At 47.2% G+C, this 16,021-nt stretch overlaps 1 protein-coding gene across 1 annotated transcript in view; it reads right to left on the bottom strand.

Annotated features, from left to right (window-relative positions):
• LOC140731484 (vasoactive intestinal polypeptide receptor-like) overlaps positions 1-16,021 on the bottom strand; it is an 84,857-nt gene that overhangs the window by 19,231 nt on the left and 49,605 nt on the right. The window contains exons 8-9 of the mRNA XM_073052960.1: positions 12,564-12,624; positions 1,682-1,748 (exon numbers count right to left, since the gene is read on the bottom strand). Coding sequence (XP_072909061.1) covers positions 1,682-1,748; positions 12,564-12,624 — 128 coding nt within the window. The remainder of the gene's footprint in view (positions 1-1,681; positions 1,749-12,563; positions 12,625-16,021) is intronic.

A 16,021-nucleotide genomic window follows, 5' to 3' on the forward strand; every position in this document is an offset into this window, starting at 1 on the left:
TCTTAACTATAATCCCTAGCTGGGGGGGGGGGGGAGGAGGAGGGGGAAAAGCGGGGGGGAAGGGGGGAAGAGAGGGAAGGAGAAGAGTGGGTTGGGGAAGAGGGGAGGGGAAAGAGGGTGGGAAATAACGTGCCAGTTCAGAGTTCAGATGGAACATCAACTTGAAACTTTCAGTTTCTCAATGCTGCTCGACCTGCTAAGTACTCTCCTCATTTTGTTTTAATTTCAGATTTTCAGCATCTGCAGTATGCTTTTTCATGATATAGAGCAGTACAGCACAATACAGGCCCTTCGGTCCACAATGTCATGCCAATCTGTTCCCTACTTTTAGATCAACCCTACATTTCCCTCCTACATCACACATATTCCCCCCATTTTCCTCACATCCTAACAATCTCTTAAACGTCCCTAATGTATCTGTGTCTGCTACCATTCCAGGCTCTTACCAACCTCTGTGTGAAAAATCTATGTCTGACATACTCCCTTAACTTTCCTCAACTCAGCTTAAAGAGCTGCCCTCCGTGTTAGCTGTTGCCACCTGGGAAAACGTCTCCAGCTCTCCACTCTGTTTATAATGTTTTGCTTTGTACCTCAGTACATGTGACAATTTACCAAAATTAATTTGCCACGTCTGTGCTGAAAACGATGCCAAATTAAACTCAGGTTCTTTTCCTAGTTGTGCGTCGCTCTTCAAAGGTTCGTAAACAGCACAATTGTACTTGCTTCCCCCGGGTGCCCATCACTAAGGAATAAGAACCTCGCCCTGTTCACTCTGTTCTTCGACTCCTACCAATGTGATCGGTACAGCACAGTTCACTTGCTTGTTCATTATGTGCCTTGTCTTATGATGTGGGTGATATGGTCTTTCCATCATCATCATTGTTCTTGGCAAGTTTTTCTACAGAAGTGGTTTGCCATTGTCTTCTTCTGGGCGGTGTCTTTACAAGATGGGTGACCCCAGCCATTATCAATACTCTTCAGAGATTGTCTGCCTGGTGTCAATGGTCGCATAACCAGGATTTGTGATCTGCACCAGTTGCTCATACAACCTGCTCCCATGGCTTCACATGACCCTGATAGACCTGAGTCTAGGCAGGTGTTACACCTTGCCCAAGGGTGACCTGCAGGCTAGCGGAGGGAAGGAGTGCCTTACACCTCCTTTGGTAGAGATGTATCTCCAGCCCACCACAGCACGGTAGTATAGCATAAAGATATCATAAGACCAGAGACCCGGGTTGAATTCCACCACTCCCTGCAAGGAGTTTCTATGCTCCCCCCATGACAGTGTGCGTTTCATCCAGGGGCACTGGTTCCCTCCCGCGTTCCAAAGGTACTCAGATTAGAGTTAGTAAGTCTGCGCATGCTACGTTGGCGTTCGAAGAGTGGCGACACTTGTGGGCTGCCCCCAGCACACAGTCGGACTTTCTTTGTTTCGATGTGCGTGTGACAAATAAAGTTAATCTTTTAAATGTTGCGTTTCGCCACACTACCCCCGAGGTGCCACCCTCCTGCCCGCTTGCTGTGCCCACCCCATCGCAGGGAGTTTACTTTGTGCTCGGTAGGCCATCCCTGTAGCTGTGCAGAATTGGCAGATTCCACCCCAGACACCTGGATTTAATACCCTTCACCACCCCCCCGCCACCACCATGCCACCCAGCCACAATGACCCTTGCGTCCTTACCAAGATAATCACGAGAACCGGGGCCCGTATGATCCACCAGAGGGATGAGTCAATGAGTTGCCAGCACCTGAGCAAAGAGAACAGAGACCATTCGGAATCAGGACGGCCCACAAACAGAGAGAGCCCCAGGCACCAATTTACTGTGTACACTCATCGGAGGTCTCTATGGTACAGGCTCTTGGGCCTTTTAACCTACTCTAAAATCAATCTAACCTTTCCCTCCATTTCTCTATCATCCTTGTGCCCATTAGGTATTTCCTCACCAAGAGGGAGGTGAGTGCAGAATGAGCTGTCGGCACAAGTGGTGGATGCAGGGTCGATTTCAACTTTTAAGAGAAGTTTGTGTAGATACATGAATGGGGCAGTTATAGAGGGCTATGGTCTGGGTGCAGGTCAATGGGGCTAGGCAGATTAATGGTTAGGCACACACTCGATGGGCTGAAGGGTCTGTTTCTGTACTATAGTGTTCTATGACCCCAAGAGTTTCTTGAATATCCCTGATGTGTCTCTACCACCAACCCAGCAGGGTGCTCCACGCAACCATCAGTCGCTGTGTGAAGAACTTAACCTTGACATCCCCTCTATACTTGGTGGTGGCATCCGTCGGTCTCGAGAGACCATGGATCTGCGCCTGGAGTTTCCAGGGTGCAGGCCTGGGCAGGGTTGTATGGGAGACCGGCAGTTGCCCAAGCTGCAAGCCTTCCCCTCTCCACGCCACCGATGTCCAAGGGAAGGGCACTAGGACCCAAGCAGCTTGGCACCGGCGACGTCGCAGAGCAATGTGTTGTTAAGTGCCTTGCTCAAGGACACAAACACTCTGCCTCAGCTGAGGCTCGAACCAGTGACCTTCAGGTTACTAGTCTGATGCCTTGCCCACTAAGTGCCAACACACCCTCTATACTTAGTAATAAGAAATAAGCAATGTTCTCAATATTTATTGTCTATTTATTCATTTTAATATTTCTTGTATTTGCAGTTTGTTGTTTCTGCACTCTGGTTGAACACTTTATTTGGGTAGTCTTTCATTGATTCTGTTATCGTTATTATTCCATAGATTTATTGAGTATGCCCACAAGAAAATGAACCTCATGGTGACATATCTATTTTGATAATTACATTTAATTTGAACCTTGAACTTTATACTTTCCTCTAATAACCTCAAACTTATGCCCCTCCCCACCACATTAGCCATTCATGAGCTGGGGAAAGTCTGTGGCTGTCCACTTGATCTATGCCTCTTATCTGGTACACCTCTTTCAAGCCACCTCTCATCCTCTTTGGCTCCAAGAGAAAAGCCCGAGTTCACACAATCCATCCTTGTAAGACACATTCTCTAATCCAGAGAGCATCCTGCTAAATCTCCTCTGCACCCTGTCTTAAAGTTTCCCCACCCTTCCTAATATGAGGTGACCAGAAATGAGCACAACACTTGACGTATAGACCATAACATATAGGAGCAGAAGTAGGCCATTTGACCCTTCGAGTCTGCCCTGTCATTCAATCATGGGCTGATCCAATTCTCCCGGTCATCCCCACTCCCGTCTTCTCCCCATACCCTTTGATGCCCTGGCTAATCACGAACCTATCTATCTCTGCCTTAAGTACACCTAATGACTTGGCCCCCATAGCCGCTCGTGGCAACAAATTCCACAAATTCACCACCCTCTGACTAAAGTAATTTCTCCGCATCTCAGTTCTAAATGGACGTCCTTCAATCCTGAAGTTGTGCCCTCTTATCCTAGATTCCTATCATGCAAAATAACTTTGCCATATCTGATCTGTTCGGGCCTTTTAACATTTGGAATGTTTCTATGAGATCCCCCCTCATTCTCCTGAACTCCAGGGAATACAGCCCAAGAGATGCAGACATTCCTCATACAGTAACCCTTTCATTCCTGGAATCATTCTCTTGAATCTTCTCTGAACCCTCTCCAATGTCAGTAAATCTTTTTTAAAATAAGGATCCCAAAACTGCACACAGTCCTCCAAGTGTGGTCTCACGAGTGCCTTATAGAGCCTCAACATCACATCCCTGCTCTTATATTCTATACCTCTAGAAATGAATGCTAATATTGCATTCAACTTCTTCACCACTGACTCAGCCTGGAGGTTAACCTTTAGGGTATCTTGCACAAGGACTGATAGGGGACAAGCTCTCCTCTACAATCACTCTGAGCACCGGTGCCCCACAAGGCTATGTACTCAGCCCCCTGCTGTACTCACTGCACACCCATGATTGTGCAGCCAAGTTTCCATCGAACTCAATATATAAGTTTGCTGATGATATCACAATTGTAGGCCGTATCTCGGGTAATGATGAGTCTGAGTACAGAGAGGAAATTAAGAACCTGGTGGCATGGTGCGAAGACAATAACCTATCCCCCAACGTCAGCAAGATGAAGGAATTGGTTGTTGACTTCAGAAGGAGTAGCGGACCGCACAACACCATCTACATCAGTGGCGCGCAGGTGGAACAGGTCAAAAGCTTTAAGTTCCTCGGGGTCAATATCACAAATGACCTGCAGAGTTTAACCAAGCAGAATCCACTGCCAAGAAGGCCCACCAGTGCCTTTACTTCCTGAGAAAGCTGAAGAAATTTGGCTTGTCCCCTAAAACACTCACTAATTTTTATAGGTGCACCGTAGAAAGCATTCTTCTAGGGTGCATCACAAACTGTTATGAAAGTTGTCCTGTCCAAGACCGGAAGAAGCTGCAGAAGATCGTGAACACAGCCCAGCACATCACACAAACCAATCTTCCATCCTTGGACTCACTTTACACCGCACGATGTCGGAGCAGTGCTGCCAGGATAATCAAGGACCCGACCCACCCAGCCAACACACTTTTTGTCCCTCTTCCCTCCGGGAGAAGGTTCAGGAGCTTGAAGATTCGTACGGCCAGATTTGGGAACAGCTTCTTTCCAACTGTGATAAGACTGCTGAACAGATCTTGATCGGGATCTGGGCCGTATCTTCCAAATATCTACACCTGACTCAGTTTTTTTGCACTACCTTACTCTCTCTTTTCTATTTATGATTTATAATTTAAACTTTTATTATATTTACTAACGATTTGTACTCCAGGAAGCGCGAAGCGCAGAATCAAATATCGCTGTGATGATTGTAGGCTCTAGTATCAATTGTTTGACACCAATAAAGTAATAAAGTAATAAACGACTTCCAAGTTTCCCCTTCCTCAGCCCTATCACTCTGGTTCCCATCCCCCTGCCAAATTAGTTTAAATCCTCCCTAACAGCTCTATTAAACCTGCCTGCTAGGATATTGGACCCCTTTGGGTTCAGGTGTAACCCGTCCTTTTTGTACAGGTCGTACCTCCCCCAGAAGAGGCCCCAATGATCCAGGAACCCGAAGCCCTGCCCCCTACACCAGTCTCTCAGCCACGCATTACTATGCCTGATCATGCTGTTCTTGCGCTCGTTAGCACGTGGCACAGGCAGCAACCCCGAGAACACTACCCTGGAGGTCCTGCTTTTCAGCTTCCTACCCAACTCCCTGAATTCTCTCTTCAGGACCTCCTCCCTTTTTCTACCCATGTCATTGGTACCAACGTGTACCAAGACTTCTGGCTGCTCACCCCCTCCCTTCAGAATACTCTGCACCCGATCTGAGTCATCCCGTACCCTGGCACCGGGTATACCATGCGGGTATCTCTATCAGGCTGACAGAACCTCATGTCTGTTCCCCTCGCTATGGAATCCCCAGTGGCTACTGCATTCCTCATCTTCCCCTCTCCCTTCTGCACCACGGAACCAGGCTCAGTGCCAGAGACCCGATCGTCACGGTTGTTCTCTGTCAGGGCACCCTCAACAGCATCCAAAACGAGATAACGATTTCACCAGGGTTTTACAGAGCTGCAACATTACCTTGCGGACAGGCATTTAAGAGGTACTTGGCCAGTTTCATGGATAGGAAAGGCTTACAACAGGGGTTCCCAGCCTGGGGTCCACAGACCCCTTATTTAATGGTATTGGCCCCTGGCATAAAAAATGAAGGATATTGGCCAAACACAGGCAGATGGGACATCACGGTTGGTATGTGGGTCGATGGGCCTGCTTCCATGCTCTATGATTCCAAGTCCCTTCTCCATTTTCACCCTCCGCCGAGGATTGGGAGCAACTCCCAGGCTGGAATCCCCTTCTCCGGCTATGGAGGCCAATAGGAGAGCGTTGTGTCGTTCTTGTCGCATGGATTTTTAATGCTATCGCAGTCAGAGACTCTGAGTTCAGTGCAGAAGCAGGCCTTCTGGCTCCTCACCACCCTTCTATCATCACCCCTTTTACGGGGTCTGTAGCCTAACGCGTTTGATTTACAGTGATGTTACAGGAGTCGTGAGGCTCGAGCTACAAGGAGAGACTGGATGGGCTGGGGCTTGTCCTCCCTGGAGCAGAGGAAGGCCGATGTGTGACCTACAGAGGTTCATAAAATATGGAGGAAGGTAGATAAGATGAGTAGTCAATGGGGAAAGTACCATGGGGAAAAGACCAAATACTCTGAACGGGCAACTGAAGCTGCCCAGAACGGCTGGAAGACCAAGATTTTCCCTGTAGGAGTGGGATGCAGGGGATTCGTGGCTACATCTTTGACCAGTCTATTGAAGAAGATGGCGGTGAGGGGTTATTCACTCCAACAAGCAATCACGTCCCTGTCAAATTCAGCAGAAGGAAGCAGTAATTTACTGGATTAAATTTAATCCAGTAATTAGATTTGGATGAAAAGGAAAGACAACAACTGGGCTGCAAGATGAAGACAGGAGGGTATGGAACTGGGGGGGGGGGGTGTATCTGGGACGCCAGGTAGAACTGTTGAGCCCTCTGGAGACGTTGTGGGCTTATCAACGAAACGTCAAAGAAGGAGGGTGCCCACCTGATGACCCCGATGAAGCTCCTACCCTCCTCGTCACCACTCCAAGCCCACTGGCAACATCGAGAGTGCTGACTTGTCACAGGGATTGAAACATCAAGTCCTATTAGCTCTACCGATCTTCTGGGAGAAAACCAGTGACTGCTGTGAAAGTGCAGCTGATGACAAAGGAAAGACTGTATGACAGCTGGAGAGACTGGGCTGTTATGGGCTAGCTACCCATAACAACAGGCTCTGTCGCCTTGTCAGGGCACAAGAGCCACCCTCACTTGGTTTAAAGTTTAAAGAGAAGTATACCCCCAGAGTCTGTGAGAGCGGGGGCGCAAGAAGACTCTCTGACTGACCTCCCGGTAACGAACCTTGGCATGGACACAACAATGAATCAATGAAGTGGCAATACTCTTGAGAAACCAGCAGCTGGACATGTTCTTCAGACCTGTGGGTGTGGCTGGACTAAAGTAACATCAATTTGTGGCCTTAAAGTTCAAGGACGGAAGAAATGCTTGAAAATCTCCAACCCAGGGCCCCGCATTGACCAGATTCTGTTAAGAGGAAGGTCAAATCAGTCGGATGAAATTCAGCGGCAGGAAAAAACCCACAGTCCGCAGGGTATCAGCACCCTACGGGATGTGGAAGAAGTTTCAGGCACAAGCAGCAGTCTAAGACACAGCCAGGTACATCGTAAAGTGGAGATCATGCAAGGACATAAGTCGTTGGTGAAATGGCCAAAGTCTAACAGCAAGGAGTGGGAAACCATCAATGCAGATGTGAGCCTGATCTTAAGTGGCATCAAGGGATCAGCAGAAAAGTTGAAGAAGATGGGCGACCTGATCTACAGCTACGGAAAGGAGAAATTTGGAGTGAAGGAACAAGTCAGCAGGGAAGATACGCCTCCTCCCCCCAAATCCCGTCGTCTCCAGGAAATCCAACAACTTGTTAAAGAAAGAAGAGGCCTGAGGAAGTCCTGGAAAAAAAGCAACAGCAGAAGAAAGGGAGGGTATCAACCTTCTTCATGAGGACCTAAAACAGAGGCTCTCGAAGCTGCACAGATCAGAGAATTTAAGGAAACATCGCAAAAAGGAAAGAGCAAGAACAGACTTCTACAAAGACCCCTTTAAATATGTGAAAGGCATTTTCACAAAAGAGAAAAGTGGATCCTTGAAAGTATCAAAAGAAGAAGTTGAAAGACATCTCAGAACCACCCACACTGATGAGCTAAAGGATGAACCGATACTTGTCCCAGCTGACATTCCACCAATCTCACCCTCACAACATCAGCCCTCCCAAGCTGAGTGAGGTGAAAGAGGCAGTGAAGAAGGCAAGATTGGCATCAGCGCCAGGCCCTAACAGTGTTCCGTATTGTGTCTACAAGAACACCCCGGATGTTCCGAAATTTCTCTGGAGAAACATGAGGGTTGTGTGGGAAAAGCAAGTGATCCCCAAAGCCTGGAGAAGAGTCGGGGTAGTTCTGATCCCAAAAGAAAAGAATTCGTCCACCATCGAACAGTTTCACGAAATAAACCTTCTGAACATAGAAGGCAAGATCTTTTTCTGCGTGTTGGTGCAAAGGCTTACAAAGTATCGGAAACAAAACCATTTCATTGACACATCAATCCAAAAGACTGGTATAGCAGGCTTCTCGGGATGCCTTGAACATACCAGCGTCATATGGCATCAGATCCAGACAGCTAAGAAAGAAGGAAAGGATCTGCATGTCTTGTTCCTCGACCTGGCCAACGCCTATGGATCAGTTCCTCATTCCCTGCCGTGGACTGCTTTTGAATTCTTTCAGGTGCCTGCAACAATAACAAATCTGGTAAAACACTACTTCCAGGATCTGCAAGTTTGTCTCACAACATCAGACTTCACCACAGCTTGGCAACCACTGGAAGTAGGCATCATGGCGGGGTGCACCATCGCCCCATTGGCCTTCACTATGGCAATGGAGCTCATTATCAGAGCCTCAAAATGGGTTGTGGGAGGAAAACGGCTACAGTTTGGTCAACGGTTGCCACCGATACGAGCCTATATGGATGATATAACAATACTGACGACAACTGTCCTCTGCACCAAGAGACTTCTGAAAAAGCTTCATCAAAACATCACATGGGTGAGGATGAAGATCAAGCCCAGTAAGTGCAGAAGCATCTCCATCGTCGAAGGTCAAGTCACGGATCAAAGATTTCATACTGATGGAACACCTGCCCCAACTGTTTCAGAAATGCCAGTGAAGAGCTTGGCTCGATGATATGATGCTAAGCTCAAGGACACCGAGCAGCTTAAACAACTCAAAAAGGATACCATCACATACATAGCTCACATCAACAAGACCTGACTGCCAGAAAAATTCAAGCTGTGGTGTTTCCAGTTCGGCATACTCCCAAGACTCATGTGGCCTTTAACAGTGTTTGAAATCCCCATCAACAAGGTGGAAAAGCTCGAAAGAGTGATCAGCACACATGTGAAACAGTGGCTTGGACTTCCACGATGCTTAAGTCCTGTTCGACTGTACAGGAACTGCAAATTAGAATTACCAATTACAAGCCTTGTGGAAGAATTCAAATGCGCCAAAGCAGGGTTGGTCATGACCCTCACTTTATTACTTTATTGTCGCCAAACAATTGATACTAGAGCCTACAATCATCACAGCGATATTTGATTCTGCACTTCGCGCTCCCTGGAGTACAAATCGATAGTAAATATAATAAAAATTTAAATTATAAATCATAAATAGAAAATAGAAAAGGGAAAGTAAGGTAGTGCAAAAAAAAAACCGAGAGACAGGTCTGGATATTTGGAAGATACGGCCCAGATCCCGATCAGGATTCGTTCAGGAGTCTTATCACAGTTGGAAAGAAGCTGTTCCCAAATCTGGCCGTATGAATCTTCAAGCTCCTGAACCTTCTCCCGGAGGGAAGAGGGACAAAAAGTGCGTTGGCTGGGTGGGTCGTGTCCTTGATTATCCTGGCAGCACTGCTCCGACAGCGTGCGGTGTAAAGTGTCCAAGGACGGAAGATTGGTTTGTGTGATGTGCTGGGCTGTGTTCACGATCTCCTGCAGCTTCTTCTGGTCTTGGACAGGACAACTTCCGTACCATTTCACTGAATCTGAAGATACAGTGAACCCCATCTGAAGCCTTCAGAGCGCCAAGTCTGCTCTTCGCTTCAGGGATGTGGTTGGCCAAGTCCAACTTGGGAGAGCCGGGCTCGGGCTCGTCCCAAAGGCTCCTTAATAGCACAAGGCAACATCAGTGCAGAAGAGACGGCTCGTGGTGGAGGAGGTGAGAAGACAGGAGGAGGCAGAGCGACACACCAGGTCTGTGTCAATGGCCAAGCAAGGCTAATGGACTAATTGGAAGAGTCTGGAAAAGAGGAAACTCAGCTGGCATGACATCTGGGAGATGGAGGGATCTCGGCTAAGTTTCGTCATCAGAGCCACTTATGACCTCCCCCCCACACCCCAGAACCTGAACCAGTGGTGGGGAGAAGACCCCACTTGCTCTCTTTGTCAAGCACCTGGATCACTAAGGCACATTTTAACAGGATGCTCCATGAGCCTCAGCCAGGGGCGGTATACTTGGCGGCATAACCAAATTCTCAGAAGCTGGCATCAATCTTGGACCAGAGGCGAATCATCACAAATGTTCTCCCACAAACATCAACAAGAAATGTTCACATCACACAATCTGTACCAGCAGGCCAACCTCCAGAGCACCATACAACATCAAGAGAGGTAAGCATTCTGCAGGTTGCTCGGGATTGGAAACTGGACATGGACTTGGAGAAAAAGCTTGCGTTTCCCCCAGACATTGTGGCTACAACACTCCGGCCAGACATAGTCCTGTGGTCCACAACAGCCAAGCTGGCATATGTTGTGGAATTGACAGTACCATGGGAAGATGGTGTTGAAGAAGCTTATGAGAGGAAAAAGACCAAGCACTCTGAACTGGCAACTGAAGCTGCCCAGAATGGCTGGAAGACCAAGATTTTCCCTGTAGAAGTGGGATGCAGGGGATTCGTTGCTACATCTACAACCAGTCTATTGAAGAAGATGGGGGTGAGGGGTGTCTCCCTCCAACAAGCAATCAAGTCCTTGTCAAATGCAGCAGAAGAAAGCAGTAATTGGATTTGGATTAAAAGGAGAGACAACAACTGGACTGCAAGATGAAGACAGGAGGATATGGAACTGAGGGGGGTGTATCTGGGACGCCAGGTAACACTGTTGCGCTCTCTGGAGACGTTGTGGGCTTATCAACAAAACGTCAAAGGAGGGTGCCCACCTGATGACCCCGATGAGGTAACTACCCTCCTCGTCACCACTCCAAGCCCACTGGCGACATCGAGAGTGCCAACTTATCATAGGGACTGAAACATCAAGTCCTATTAGCTCTACTCTACCAGGATAGGAGAGGCCGAAACCAGAGGGGATAGGTGAGAGGGGAAAGATTGAGGAAGAACCTTAGGTGTTGATTTTTCACACAGAGTGGTCAGGACATGGAATGAACAGTCAGAGGAAGTGGTCGAGGCAGGAACAGTTAAGACATTTAAAAGGCACTTGGATAGGTTTATGGAAAGGAAGTGGGGGGGGGGGGGGGGGGAGTCCTTGCAGGTGTTCATAATCCTTGAGAACTTCCTCTCAGACTCATCATTCCTTCTTGTTCAGCCTGGAGGCAGTCCCACATTCCCTCACCCTCCCTCAGAGTTCAAAGTAAACTTATTATCAAAGTACCGTGCATAAGTCTTAAGCACCCTAGATTTTTTATATGTTTTCAGATGGGATAGCCGCCATAGTGCCCTGATCTCAGTATCATTGAGGCTGTCTGGGATTACCAGGAGAGACAGAAGCAAGTGAGACAGCCAAAGTCTGCAGAAGAACTGTGGCAAGTTCTTCACAATGCTTGGAACAATCCACCAGCCGATTTTCTTTTGCAACTGCATGACCCTGTACCTAAGAGAACTGATGCAGTTTTAACGGCAAGGGGTGGTCTCACCAAATACAGACTTTATTTAAACTTTTTTACTGCTTACTGCTCCTTATAGTTAACTTTTTGATATTTAGAAACATTTCATTACTTTTGAAAGCACCTTTGCTTTACAGATTTTTTTTACATGTGCCTTGGGGCTTTTGTACATTTCTATATGTTAGCATATACTAGCTTAAGATTTATTTTCTTGCAGGCATTTACAGGAAAACATACAGAAGAATTTTATTTATAGATGATTTATTTGGAGATACAGCGCGCAATGGGCTGTTCCAGCTTTTCGAGCCGCACTGCCCAGCACTCCCGGACAACCCCGATTTAACCATAACCAAATTATAATGACCAATTAACCGACCTAGTACATCTTTGGACTGTAGGGGGAACCCGGAGGAGCCGGAGAAAGCTCACACATTCCACAGGGAGGACATACAGAGTCTCTTTACAGATGATGCCAGGATTGATCTTTGAGATCTGATGCCTGAACTGTAATAGTGTCACACTAACCACAATAGCGTCACACTACCATGCTCGTTAACGAAAAACTATACAAAGACTGGCAAACCACCTGTGTGCAAATAAAAAAAATAACAATAATCCTGAAAGCAAGTTGTAAAGAGTCCTTGAAAGTGAGTCTGTAGGTTGTGGAATCAGATCAGAGTTGTGGGTGAGTGAAGTTATGTAGACCAGTTCAGGAGCCTGAGGGTTGAGGGGTAATAAGTGTTCCTGAACCTGGCGCTGTGGGACCCAAGGCTTCCGTACCTCCTGCCCGATGGCAGCAGTGAGACGAGAGCCTGGCCTAGATGGTGGGGTCCTTGATGATGAGTGCTGCTTACTTGTGGCAGCACTCCTTGCAAGTGTGCTCAGTGGTGGGGTGGGCTTTGCCTCTGATGGACCGGGCTGTACCCATCTCTTTCTGTAGGCATTTCCACTCCTGGGCATTGGTGTTTCAGTACCAGGCTGTGACACTATCAGTCAGATATTCTACACCCACACTCAGGGCTGTTGGGTAACGCAAACTTACCCATCCTCTCCAAGGTAGTATTTACTGAGGGACCAAGCGATGACAAACAGCAATGGTAACCCTGCCAACGAATACAGTAAATATCACTCAGGATAAAGCAGTCACCATATACAATTCCCAATCTATACCCGAAATATACATTCCACTGCACCCCCCACCCTTCCTCCACCCCACAACAGCATACGCTATTGTTACACACCCCATCTACAAAATACACTGCATAGTTACCCAGTCTACTCCAGCAGCATCTCCCAAATGCATAGAGTGTCACAGAACACTACGGCACAGAAACAGACCTTTGGCCCATCTAGTCTCTGCTGAACTGTTATTCTGCATAGTCCCAATGACCCACAGCTGGACCATAGTTCTTCATACCACTCTCATCCATGTATTTATCCAAACTTTCCTTAAATGTTGGAATTGAACCCATATCCATCGCTTCCGCTGGCAGCTCGTTCCACACTCTCACCGTCCTCCGAGTGAAGATGTTCCTCCTCAAGTTCCCCTGAAATATTTCACTTCTCACCCTTAACCCATGATCTCCAGTTCTAGTCACACCCAACCTCAGTGGAAAATGTGTGTTTCATTTACCCTACCTACACCCCTCATAATTTTATATACCTCTATCAAATCTCCTACGCTCCAGGGAATAAAGTCCTAACCTGTTCAACCTTTCCCTATAACTCAGGTCCTCAAGTTCTGGCAATATCATTGTAAATTTTGTCTGCACTCTTTCAATCTCATTTATTTGTTTCCTGTAAGTAGGTACCCAAAACTGCACATAAAACTCCAAATTAGATCTCATCAATGTCCTATACAACTTCTACATAGCATCCCATCTCCAGTATTTTGGTTTATGAGGGCCAACTTTGACCCTCTTTATGACCCTATCTCCCTGTGATACTGCTTTGAAGGAATTAATGCATTACCAGATCCCTCTGCTCTACAAATCCTCAGTGCCCCACTGCTCCTATCCTGGTTTGTCCTCCCAAAGGGTACCACATCACACTTGTCTGCATTAAATTCCATCTGCCATTTTCCCAGCTGATCCAAATCCATTTGCAAGCTTCAATAGTCTTCCTCGCTGTTCACTATATCCCCATTCTTGGTGTTACCTGAAAATTTACTGGTCTAGATAACCACATTATCATCCAGATCATTGTTATAGATGACAAACAACAAGGACCCAGCAATGATCTCTGCAGAGCGTCATTTGTCACAGGCCTCCAGTCAGAGAGGCACCTGTCTCCCACCACTGTCTGACTTCTTCTGTAAAGCTGATGTTGAATCCAATTTACTACTTCGTTTTGAAATGCCAAGGGGCTGAACTTCCCGGACAGCAAGCTCTCAAACCCGGTTCTCCTTCTCTAACCACACTGCCCGGACATCTTTATTAGAGGGACTGCAGCGGTTCAGGGAAGCCTCTCACCACCAGCCTCCAGTACAATTAAGGATGGGTAATAAATGCTGGCAATCCTTAGATCACAGGAATAAATACTCAGTGGCCACTCTACTAGGTACACCTGCTCATTAATGCAAATATCGGATCAGCCAATCACGTGGCAGCAAGTCAAAAGCATGTAGACATGGTCAAGAGGTTCGGACATCAGGACGGGGAAGAAAGGTGATCTAAGTGATTTTGACCGTGGAATGATTGTTGGTGCCAGATGGGGTGGTCTGAGTATCTCAGAAACTCCTAGGACTTTCACGCACAATGGTGTGCAGAGTTTACAGAGAATGGTGTGTAAAAAAAAAATCATCCAGTGAGCGGCAGTTCTGTGGGTGAATACACCTTGTTAATGTGAAAGGTCAGGGGAGAACGGCCAGACTGGTTCAAGCTGACAGGTAACTCAAATAACCATGCGTTACAACAGTGGTGTGCTGAACGCACAACATGAAGAACTTTGAACCAGATGGGCTACAGCAGCAAAAGCCCGAAAACATAGACTCGGTGGTCACCTTATTGAGACTTTTGCACAGTGTTGTATCTTGGTACATAAAGTAACAGTACACCAATTCAGATTTAGGAGGTATCTAATAAGTTGGCCACTGAACGTATGCCAAGCACACAAAATGCTGGAGGAACTCAGCCGGTCAGGCAGCATCTATGAAGGGGAACAGTCGCTGTTTTGGGCTCAGACTCTTCTTCAGGGCTGGAATAGAATCCAGAATAAGGTAGGGGAGGGGAAGGACTACAAGCAGACAAGCGACAGGTGAGTCCAGGTGAGGAGGAAGGTAGGTGGGTGGGGAGGGGTGATGAAGTGAGAAGCTGGGAGGTGAGAGGTGGAAGATGGTCCGGTAATTTCTAATACTGGTAGTTTCTCCCCATCCTCCTCTTACCTCTTCTCTTCTCCTCACGTGCCCAGCAAAAGGGCAGTATCCGAGTGTTGCCAAAACTGCACTGTATTGCTGCCGCACAATAAACAAAACAACAAATTTCATGACGTGTGAGTGACGATAAACCTGATTCTGATATGGGTCTCTATTGTGGACTGAGAGTGGGAAGGGGGCAGGGAGAGGGGAATCATGGTTGGGAAAAGGGGAAGGGAGAGGGGACGGAGAGGGAAGCACCAGAGAGACATTCTGTAATGATCAATAAACCAATTGTTTGGAATCAAACGTACCTTGGCTGCTGTATCAGGCGTTGGGTGTGTCTGCAAACACACTACACCCCGCCCGCCCTGGCACTCTTCCCCTGCCATCTGTCCCACATTCTTCCCGCGTCCACACTCACCAAACTCTACTCTGTCAGATTTTTTTCCTTTTGTACTACCTCAACGTAATTATGCACGGAATAATTTGTCTGGAAAGCATGTACAAGTTTCCAAAGTACGTACAGTACTGTGAAAGAGTTTGAGGCACATATATACAGCTAGGATGTATATAGTCTGTCCTGTATTTGTCAATGTGGAGTGGAGAGTGAGTTCGTAAGTCTGGCAGCAGCAAAGGATGTTGGGAATGGTGAGGGTGAAGTGCCGTGGGAGGGGTGGCAGAGGTGCCAGAGGCAGGGGTGTAGTGTGGGTGCAGACACACCCAGCCCTGAGACACCAGGCAAGGTCATTTGATTCCAAACAATTGGTTTATTGATTGTTACAGAATGTCTCTCTGGAGCTTCCCACTCACACCCCACTCCCTTCCCCTTTCCCCCAAGCATGATCCCCCTCTCCCTGCCCCCTTCCCACTCTCAGTCCACAATAGAGACCCATATCAGAATCAGGTTTATCATCACTCACATACGTCATGAAATTTGTTTCTTTCTGTAGGGACAGTACAGTGCAATACATAACATTACTACAGTACTGTGTGAAAGTCTTAGGCACCCTAGCTCTATATATGCGTCTGAGATTTTTGCACAGTGCTGTATCTTGGTACATAAAATAACAGTAAACCCATTAAGATTTAGGATTAATTTAGATGAGCTTTATTTGTCACATGTACATCGAAACGTACAGTGAAAT

Source organism: Hemitrygon akajei, chromosome 8 (assembly GCF_048418815.1).
Source record: "Hemitrygon akajei chromosome 8, sHemAka1.3, whole genome shotgun sequence".
NCBI lineage: Eukaryota > Metazoa > Chordata > Chondrichthyes > Myliobatiformes > Dasyatidae > Hemitrygon > Hemitrygon akajei.